Source organism: Sinocyclocheilus anshuiensis, unplaced genomic scaffold (genome assembly GCF_001515605.1).
Source record: "Sinocyclocheilus anshuiensis isolate Anshui unplaced genomic scaffold, SAMN03320099.WGS_v1.1 scaffold1276, whole genome shotgun sequence".
NCBI classification, from domain to species: domain Eukaryota; kingdom Metazoa; phylum Chordata; class Actinopteri; order Cypriniformes; family Cyprinidae; genus Sinocyclocheilus; species Sinocyclocheilus anshuiensis.
Window position 1 is genome coordinate 169,994 of NW_015544217.1, and position 10,845 is coordinate 180,838.

The 10,845-nt window shown below is 36.4% G+C and overlaps 2 protein-coding genes across 5 annotated transcripts in view; one reads left to right on the forward strand and one right to left on the reverse strand.

Annotated features, from left to right (window-relative positions):
• Positions 1-7,018, reverse strand: part of tbx1 (T-box transcription factor 1) — an 11,340-nt gene extending 4,322 nt beyond the window's left edge. Inside the window, exons 1-5 of one of the 2 annotated variants that reach the window (XM_016497941.1) lie at positions 6,555-7,018; positions 4,979-5,318; positions 1,969-2,070; positions 1,552-1,723; positions 805-960 (exon numbers count right to left, since the gene is read on the reverse strand). In XM_016497941.1, the coding sequence (XP_016353427.1) occupies positions 805-960; positions 1,552-1,723; positions 1,969-2,070; positions 4,979-5,318; positions 6,555-6,741 (957 nt within the window). In that variant the 5' untranslated portion in view covers positions 6,742-7,018. Of the gene's footprint in view, positions 1-804; positions 961-1,551; positions 1,724-1,968; positions 2,071-4,978; positions 5,370-6,554 lie in introns of both variants that reach the window. The other variant, XM_016497940.1, reaches the window with a different exon arrangement.
• gnb1l (guanine nucleotide binding protein (G protein), beta polypeptide 1-like) overlaps positions 1-10,845 on the forward strand; it is a 115,499-nt gene that overhangs the window by 41,279 nt on the left and 63,375 nt on the right. For 2 of the 3 annotated variants that reach the window (XM_016497945.1, XM_016497947.1), the window contains exon 8: positions 8,869-8,918. In XM_016497945.1, the coding sequence (XP_016353431.1) occupies positions 8,869-8,883 (15 nt within the window). In that variant the 3' untranslated portion in view covers positions 8,884-8,918. Of the gene's footprint in view, positions 1-8,868; positions 8,919-9,181; positions 9,412-10,845 lie in introns of those variants that run through there. The other variant, XM_016497946.1, reaches the window with a different exon arrangement.

The following is a 10,845-nucleotide window of genomic DNA, read 5'->3' on the forward strand; positions in this document are numbered from 1 at the left end:
TAATAAGCAAAAATTACTCTAGACAAACATTTGTGTCTTTTTTTATTGCTGAAGTGTGTTGAAATTTCTTCTTCTGCATTCTACTGTACGGACGTAAATTTACTTTCCCTTCAGGCTTAGGCTTATTCATTTCACTTTTAGTGTGAAAAGGCTTTTATATTTGCCAAAAATAGATTTTTTTAATTTTAAAAACACACAAGCAAGCCCTGTCCAGATTTCAAAAGTAACGTAACGAATTACTTTCCATAAAAAGTAACTAAGTAACATAATTAGTTACTTTTTTATGGAGTAACGCAATATTGTAATGCATTACTTTTAAAAGTAACTTTCCCCAACACTGTGTATAAGACAAGTTTGTACAGTATGTAGTTGTAGTTTTTGCATCTTTTCTGCAAAGATATTTAACAAGTGATTTGTTTAACATTTACATCATGTTGACAACATGTGTGCTGACTTTTAGTGTGAAAAGGCTTTTATATTTGCCAAAAATAGATTTTTTTAATTTTAAAAACACACAAGCAAGCCCTGTCCAGATTTCAAAAGTAACGCAAAAGTAACGTAACGAATTACTTTCCATAAAAAGTAACTAAGTAACATAATTAGTTACTTTTTTATGGAGTAACGCAATATTGTAATGCATTACGTTTAAAAGTAACTTTCCCCAACACTGATATTTAGTATTTCCCCGTAAAAATAGACTACTGGTGGGTCTTTAATTGTGTGATTGTGGTAATATTATACAGTATGTGACAACAGGAAGGTCTTACTAAAAAGCAGTAATTAGTGTCAGAGATGAGCTCTTACTCTGTGGTTTTGATACGCTGTGACGGCGGTAAATCTGGTCTCCTCGAAAACAAATGTCTTGTAATTTTCCTCGGCGTATTTCTCACTGTCTTTCCTAGGATCCACGTAGACCACGTGGAATCTGGGCTGGTATCTGTGCATTGAGTTCAGTATGATCTGCAAAAGCAATAAATAATTGAACATGATTTTAAAAATAATAATAAAAAAAACAGGCACCAGAGCAGCCAGAATCAGCGCTCCGTTTGGGAGCCGCGCCTCACGCGTAGATATAAACTTCTTATTTGGCATAATTAGGTTACGTCACATTAATGCATAAAAAAGGAAAATAAAAATATTAAAATTGCTTTGTTAAATGTGGGAAAACTAAGAAGCAATCAATCGTAGGCTATAAATAAGCATAAAAAATGAATGAGGACATATTACGCGTTTCCCCTGCTCAGTTGTGTCGTTAATGATATAATTATAGGGATAATTAACGTGCAAAATATGTATGGCGGAGTGATAAATACATTAATTATTTCCACTGCAACATTACTGTACAAAAATAGTGATATTAAATAGGCCTGCTGCCTTTAAATGTGCAGATTTGCCACAGGCAAATATTTAGGAATATTGACTCATTCTTCCACTGGTCTGTGCTGTTTTCAAATAAATATGAAAGATGACAAAAGACAAATCACAAAACTTTGTTTTTTTTATATGATTGTATTTTTTAAGTAGGTCTCCGTTTAAAAAAGTAGCACTTACATGTCCGTTGTCATCCAGTAGATTGTTGGTTAGTTTTAGTTTATCGAAGGAAACGATCTGTTTCATCCACTGCGCTCCTTTGGCAGGTGAGTCGGGGTGATAGTGCACTCTTCCTGGAGTCGCTGGATCAGCTTTCCCGGCCACCAGCCACGATGAACTGTGGAAGGCATACCTTCAGTAGAAAAGAGTAAAGAGAATGAGTGCTCCATTTGGGACAATTGTGCTCTTTTGGTAACACTAATAATTTTGCTATAAATATGATTCACTAAATATAATTCAAATTACATTATGCAACGCAACGTTTATCTAACTTCGAAATGAGTTTATTCGTTTTGATGCAGACATTTAGTGGTGTATATGCATATTGTACAGCAGGCGCATAAGTATGTGCCCCTGGCACTTAGGTTTATGGCATACCTGTATCGTTTATCATCCACTGGTAGGAAATCCATCAGGAGCATGTAATCTGCCATTGGGTCCATTCCAAATATTTTGACTTGAAATGTAGGAAACATTCGTCTGAAAAGGAGAACGCAGAAGTAATCCGTTGGTTATATATTCATGAGTAAACAGTCTGCTACGTTTTCTATTTATGGAATCATTTTATATAAATCCTTCTCTAGCTGGATTCTTTTAATTGTGATGCCGAACTATTTTTGTGCCAAAATGACAAATTGGAATGTAGCCTACAAATCATGCGTTCATTTTATATTGACTCCAAACCTTAGTGTTAGGCCTACGTTACGCGCGAGATTTATTTCCAGCACACATTGCAGTGTTTCCCTCTCTCTCACTCACAAACACACAAAGGCCTGCGCTCAAGGATGCAATGGTCGATTTTGCAGAATAAACACATAAGGACTCATGTTGTGTTCAAATGTGGGTCGACAAATACATTATTCTGAACCCGTATAAGCCCCTCTGTATGCAACCTTCTGAAGCACACCACATGCTGCATACCAGTGAAAGTGATACTGGGATCATTGTTCATTGGACGTGAGTGTCTTTTCTCTTTTCAGGGCGCTAGATGTGGATAGATGAAGCTAAAGTAGCTTTTAAAGTGGCTTTCCTTAGATCCAATGTAGCACCTTTGGAATGACAGATGACCTTGCACACACATAAGCGCACAACCAGTTAAAAATATTTGCTATGAACCATTAGCTGTTAAAATGTTTGCTGCTGCTCCTTCTTTTTTTTTTTTAATTGCAGTTTTCCCTTAATCTTCCTCTTTTAGCCGCATCTGTCGCCGTTTAGCATCGAGCATAAGCAGATGATCATTATGAATCGAGGCCGCAATTTTATAAGGGTCATCTTGCTAAACAGAACTCCCGATTATATCCATAAGTAAACATGTAAAATGATTAAAATGTGTCTATTCCATATGCCACCTTGCAAATAAATGTATAATGTTTAGCCTGCATTTAAATTAAGATCAATATTAATACGCGTCTTTAGGCCTTAAAGAGAAACACATTGATTTTGCAGATTGAACCGGTACTAGTCTTATCATTTGCTTTGAAATCAAATTAATGTTTTTGAACTGTATAGATACCTACAATTGTGACAATTATATTTGGATATTTGGGCATATTTGGATATTTACCTTCTAAATTTGTTTTAGATTTCCTTTTCTTACAGCTTTGCTTGTCTGTTTTGCTCAATAAACACAGTATAACAAAAATATTCCACTGAAATTGTCTTAATTTATTAAAAACAAATTGGTGCTAAAGTTACAGTGATAAGTTAGCTGAAGTGGTAAAATCATTGCATTTTTCGACCACTTTTAATTTATTCCGGCCTACTGATGGAAAAAATAATAATAATTGATACCTCATAAAGCCATAAAAGATCGGGTAAAATATGGCAGAAGTTGTGAAAAACTAAATGAATGTAATCAAAATGTTATTGTCGTAAAACATGACACTTAACATTTTAAAATACATACTTCTCTCATTGGAAAGGATAGTGACGCCAGCCAATGCATTGTGAAAAAAAAAAATATATATATATATATATTTCTGTGGAAATGTTTGAGCCATAATTAAGGCAAATTTGACTAAAATATTATTAGAACACTCCGGGCTATGGGGGAAAAAATATTTTTTTATGTGCAAAATATGTCTAGGGTCTGTATAGCTAATATGAACAGATTTATGGCGATGTTCGACAGCCTATCAGAATCAGAAAAGTCTAATTTGCTTGCGCAATATAAGTATTGTTTACGATGCATGCAATATTATTCCCCACTGAACTGCTCCGACTTTTAGTAGGCCACAGCAGCTGCAAGAAATTAACAATAAACTAGATGAACGGTGCTTCTATTGGTTTAGTGACCTCATTGTCATTAATATGCAGTTGCAATGCTTCTAAAATAATAGTGTAGTTCAGCTCACTTTTGCTTTACCCACATGCAATTTTTATTTAAAAGATAATTTGCTGATAGAAACGTACCTTAGAGCATCAAACTATAATACTCCCTAGCTGAGGCCTGGCTATATCCAAATACATGTGTGCATTTGTATCTGTGTGTGTGTGTACGCTCACGCGCATTTATCTTAGTCTCCTAGTGTATATATATTCATTTATTTTGTATTCATTTAATCACGGCCTGTTTTCCACGAAGTAAATACAAACTAAAGCTCGACATTCACCTGAATAAACAGACCGGGCTGTAAAAATAAGACACTATAGCTATGCATATGCTAGTGAATTAATGCTGAAATCCAGTCAGGGGCCCTTTAGCACACAGGTGAGCTAAAAATGTACTGTATTTCATGCTATCTGTCTTATCACTGTGTAAATAAATGGCCAAGATTGTGCTAAGCTAATGCACTGTTAAAGGTATTTATTCAGAATCGGACCTATTGAACATTCTGACAATAAGATGATAAATGTATCTTTCCCGTGCAAAAAAATGTAGATTTTAAGATGTCTTGAATTGCTCCAAAAAGTTTTCAAACGTATCACTCTTTAACAAACGATATATAATGCTTACCACATCAGTAGTTCAAGTACATTGAAGATTAAATTTAACATTTCAAACTACTGAAATGTGCATTTAATTGTATGTTAAGCATTATACGTTTGTCACTGTTAAATTCAAAATTACTAAAGTAGTTTCGTATGCATAAATGTCGAGAAATTGTAGGCCTATTTAAAAAAAAAAGATGTCAGATTATCTCAAAATGTACTGTTTAACGCATCAGTAGTTCAAGTACATTGATAATGAAGTTTAATTTACATTTCAAACTACTATAATATACATTTAATTGTATGCTAAATATTACACGACGTTTCGGTGCTAAATTAAAAATTACTTTAGTCTCTTGTATTTTTCTGTGCATAAATGTCGAGAAATTGTATTAAAAACAACAACTAGATGTCAGATTTTCTCAAAGTTCAGTATAGAAACTCACTGTCAACTCACCTCCCAGCTTTTGTGACAATCATTTCAGTCCCAAGTTGATTAAATTCATCCCAGAGCGCCTTCATTTCCAACTGTACATTAATATTGGCTACTTTAGGGTTCTTTTTCACCAGCGTTTTGTTCGGCGTTGAGCTTGACGACGACGAGGAGCAGTTGGACGTTCCGGAGTCTCCCTGTGCCGGGGCCTGGGCTGGGTTGGATCCGGAATAGTTGTAGACGTGCTGGGCAGCCGGGCACGGCTCAAACTGGCTTTCATGATGGCTGTAAGGGTCCCCAGGGGAAGGAGAGAGATGATAACTCCCGGGCGTATTGAGACTGCTCAGGCTGCTGGTCGTGAAGGCTGCAACATCGCAAAAATGGGACAGCTGCGTCAGCCACGGGCTTGATATTGCTGAAATCATTCCAAAAACTGGATTTACAATTTGCTCAGGACTCGAGTTCAAAAGCAACAATATGCAAGTGAACGCAAGGGGTTCGCCTATGATTATCAAAGAGAAAGTAATTTCACGATGTCCCAAGTGATAGTGTGTCGCGTATCGTATGAGTGAAGCCCAGAACTTGAAGAACGATTATCTCCTTCTAGGTTAACGCATAGTGCCTAGATGAATGAGTTGAGATGAAAAGCCGCGTTAGAAATGTCTTCTTTTTCGCTGGACCTGTAAAAACGCCTTCCTAAGTACTGATTAGCGATGATCTAAACCTGTGCGTGTTCGCGCTCCGTTGTTTTCAAAGTCTTGCGCGCTGTGAACTGTTCCAAGCGGCCTCTGTCCTGCCCCTCTGCTAAACTGAAATCCAGACTTCTCTCTTATCTCTCGCATAGGGCCTCCCCTTTGCGATAAAACCGGTTCTTATTTCTATTTAGATGAGGAACTGCAGGTAATGTGCATTTCCTCGCCTTGGGACGAGACTGATTGACAGAGAAGTGCGCCCCTTATAATGGGCTTTCCGGCACCCATTTACTTTTGGATAAGTGTATCGCCCACACCGCCCTCCTCTAACAATAGACTGGTTAGCTGGCACGACGGAGAGTAAACTTTTTTCGCAAAGCAAACAAACACCCGCGCAACACGGACAAACAACTAATGTTGCGAAGGAACGACTACCCGACTATCCATTTCTAGAATGTTATTTCCTTTTGTTCATAATTTTGCCATCGCTCGTCTGACAGGCGACGGGCTCATCCTTGGGTTGGAGGTGGAATCTGAATTTCCTAGATTTCTGTCACAGTTCGGTTTGCATTGCACGCACTTAATAAATGGTTTATGTCATTTGAGGACCACGCAATGACTAGCCTGTTTTACAAGTTTTATATGTGTAACTTATGATAAATTATTTGCATTTCTGGGTATTGTACGAATTAGTGCGCGGAGAGGAACGCGCAGCATTTTATTTGTTCAGTGCGTTGGGCGTAAATAGACAGAGCATGCTGTGTTGTTGAATGTGTTTGCAATATTGAAATACACTTGTCTTTGGCATTAACTGAAAGTTTCTCGCGCACCATGGGAAACGCGAAAGTGTTAAACAAACTGCGCGAGCCCGACAAATCACAAGGTTATTGTCAAGATCGTGCCCGTACCTTCCATCTCCCGCGTGACAGTGCTGTAATGCATTTTAATAGATCTGGAGCAGTTTTGCACCACTTGCTTGTCCAGGCTAGTGGCGTGTTTGTCAAACGTTGTGTTTCCTGCTTGATCCCTCGCTGAAATCAGACAGGCAATACTGAAAGCATTTGCCTTTGGAGAAAGGGGACTACTGTCGTCCATAAGCGAGAAACCGAGTCAAGGAACACCGCTTCCACCCCCTTCCGAGCTACTCCATGTCGAGAACACAGACAGTACACACAATAACTCAAAGTACACGAAGTTGCATTCTTTGAGAAGGGGCCTTTTGGCGATGTTGGTGCTCTTCGCTGTTTTCAAAACAACTATTCCCACGGAATTTGCTCTGCTTCATATGCTCCAATTAAAAGATCTGCTCGAACACGTTCGGCTGTATTAAAACATCGCTCTTCCACACACACACTCAAAAAAAAAAAAAAAAAAAAAAAATTTTTCTGACGGACTGATATGACATAAACACTGTTAACATACATTTGTACATTCTCTAACAAAAACAGTTTTCTTCATCCGCGGTGTCTGGGTGATGTCATTAGGGCTCGCTGGAGAAGAGCTACTGCATGAGAGAATGTCAGAAGCGCGAGCTCCACGCCTCCAGTGCACGGTTGAAAAAACGTGTGCACGCTCTCCACGGGATGTTTTATTTGAATAGGACCTTGTCAATCACTGTACCAAATTTGAATTCACTGGCAAGAAAAAAGGAAAAGAAAAAGAAAACGTCACGCGGATGTCCTGCTGTACTTTTACAGCAAATTATATGTTGTGCTATTTCCCACTGGTAGTGGAGAGAACATTGCACGCACAGACGCTCTGAACTGTACACCAATGAACTGCAGGCAGACACTCTGAACTGCTCGCTAAATGAATCCAGCTTAAAGCGGTTGACCTATCAGTGCATTCAACAAAGGTTCTTCAGTGGTTCTTTGCAACATCTTAGGCTCACTCTATATTGTTTTTGTGCTGCAGGCTGCTTTATATCCCTTTAAAGATTCTTGATGTTACAGTATAGTTGTACACAGTTGTATACAGTATGTATACAGTATAGTACAGTTCATCATCATGTTGGTTTCTGGGATTTAAAAAGTGTGTGTGTGTGTGTGTTTTTTAAGGGAGTTGCACTGTAACGTCAGACTGTAAACTTTTGTTTGTTTTCACATTTATTTAAAAAAATGCATGTGGCAGTTTTAATGATTTAATCAAGATTTTTTTTCTTTGCTTTAGGGCAATGCCTTCATACACTAATGATACTTTTATATTGTCTTTGGTTTTTCATTTATACAAAATGTCAGTTTGTGTCAGCTAGGTTAAATTGCTTTTATTTAAAAGTGTTTTTGATGCCGTTAGTTAAAGGCGTGCAGAAATCAACACACAATAGTCCAAAATAAATGTAAAATATTTAATTAAAAAATTTCTCGAGTACTAATCGGCCAAGGCAATATGTTGCTGAAATATGTTTTGGCAAATCATTCAGTCGCCATCCAAGTCTATGCATCTAGATCATGACCCAAGTGCACGTGAAACGTAGGGAGTGTATCGCGTGGCATAGCCACTTGACCTTTCTCTCTGGTGGTATACAGTATCTAACTGGTTATCGGCTTATCAAGGTTCATAATTAATGAATAGAAACAAAAGTTATGTTTTGTTGACCTGCAGCGATAGCAACCGGATTGAATCTAATTTACACTCGGGCGATTGAATAACAGGCAAAAGCAGCAGGGCACTAATGAGATAACCTAGTTAACTACACCACTGTTTTCACTTCAGCTTATCACTATTTGTTTTTGGATGTTTATCTTACGCTTAGCATGCTATCGGTCGTAAATAAACAAATGTTATTTTTTTTCCTAAGGAAAGGTTTGAGGTGTGTGTGGGCCTTTCATTTAAAGAATTAATAACAGTTATAGTGTTAAAATAAATAAATAAATGTGTAAAAAAACAGCCTTTTATTGGTAACATTTCTTCTGGTCGTACCCCAATTCCAAACGTGCATTGCCCTCCACTTTAAATTTCCCTTATTATAGGCCTATTCTTCTGATTACTACTAGTTTGGACCATTTACATGATTTGATTAATTATATTTGACTTAAAAATCAAATCTTTAAAGTCTGAAAGATTAAGTGTAATATTTTTTGCATCATTTGGTAGGCTAGATATCACATAACTTTTTATGTTTTTGCTGTATACAGCAATAGAGCAGAAAACGAAATTGTTGCATTGGTAACTCATCCCTCAATTTGACGTTGCTATTTATTTCTTTTTTCTTTGTATTTGTAGGAATGGTTGCAGTGATTGTGGTTTTGTGCAAGATCAAGCAGCAGACGTGCGTAAGTATTTCCTTCTTTTATCAGATGCGTCTTTTGATTCCAGGTCACTTTATCACTGTCAAGTCGGAAGCATCCTTTGTAAATACTCAGGTGATAACAGACACAATTCAGAGCTTGACAAAAACTGGACAGACCGCAATGTTGCGCAACGGAAAATAGATTTTGCGCATGGAAAAATGCAGATTTAAATAATAGTCATGAAGATTAAAATGTTTCCCCCCACACACACACACTTTTGTAAATACCAGTTGATTTTTCCACAGCAACATCATCTTCAAGTACAAGTTTAAGCGGATCCATTAACAGCGGATTCAGATTTTGGGACAAAAATGCATTTATATTTGTCTTAACCCAATTTGCCTTTCAGCTTCGGAAGTACTGTGCACCCTTTGTCCTTTTTATCCGTCTTTTTGGGCACTCGTAGCTTTACAAATCATATTTTAGAAAAATAATATTTAGAAAAAAAGGTCATATTTACTGTGCAGGTTTTAAAGGAGGCTTCTTTGTTATTATTATTATTCTTGTGTCTGGACAAGTTCCTCTTTGTTAATATGCTTTAAATTAATATCTTATGTTTTTCTGAAACTTCTTTGTTAGTCACCAAGTAATGTCTTTCGGGGATGTTGGACATTCACAGTTTAAAAGTGATACAAGTATAACAATGTTTTAGTAGAATTAGTATACATCATTAATTTGTGGGTTGGATGCTGTTTTCAAGGGAGACACATTTCCTGTTTTGTCTCTCAGCGGCGCCTTCCAGGTGTGTGTGTGTGTGTGTGTGTACAATTTCTTTCTGCATATACCGTATTATATCTAAAGTAGAAGCCATTTCTCCTTAAGACAGAATAAAATAAGATAGAAAACCAAGTTTTTAAATTCACATAAGTGTAATGTTTTATACGTTTTCATTGAAAACATTATATGAGGCTTCACAGGCCAAAAGTCAATGTATATTCAAATATGAATAGCCTACTTGAATGGATTCAATTTGCATAATGTTCGTGACTAATCACATCTAAGGCGCTAAATAATAATGTTAAATATCAGCGATTTGTTTGGTTTGTGCGATTTTGAATCTGCCAAGTTCACATTCAGTCCACAATAGACTAGACTATAGCATACACATTGTCAAAATGTTTGGTGCTTTGACATTCACACAGCTTGATAAATGTATATTTTCATATGTATTTTATATAGGCTATTTTCATTTCGGCATGAGAACAGTTAACTATATAATTGAGAAAAAGTGTTATTTGTGTTATACTTAATTCTCTCTTTTAACAACTACCGTTTGGAGATGCTTAAATAAACATTCAATGATTTAAGTAAGATTTTCCACCTGAATATTACAGTCAATATTTTAGGTTAAAATGACTAGACATGATTTTAACTTGAAATAATGAAGTTCACAGTGAAAACCACTGCTTACGATTAATTAGTAGTTCGAAATGTTCTTTCTTTTGGACTAAGTGCTTCTATAGTAAAAGAACACGACTGTAAACACCTGCTCTTTTATGCAAATGTACGGAAGATATTAGCATAAATTGACTCCACAATAATATTAATGTGATATTGCTCATTTAAATGCTGGATTTACAGCTTTTGGACCATAAGAGAATGAACTTATTAGACTAATGTAAATCCTAATTATTTTCCGACAAGCCGTGCATTTATATTAATATTACAATTAATTAAATTAATAAGAATATCGCCTGACAAAGTAGCCTATATGAATAAAGAGGCCATATTAAACTACTACGTTTATGTTTTAGTGGGGATTTTCACATTTGGTTATCGAATTATTTTTATGTAATTATTCGCGGAAAACAGTACTGAAATAACTTTTTGGAAACTTTTTCGTAATAAAACGGAAATAAGTTTTTACGTTTTATTTCTGTCTTCATTTAGTGGTTTGGGAAACGACTGT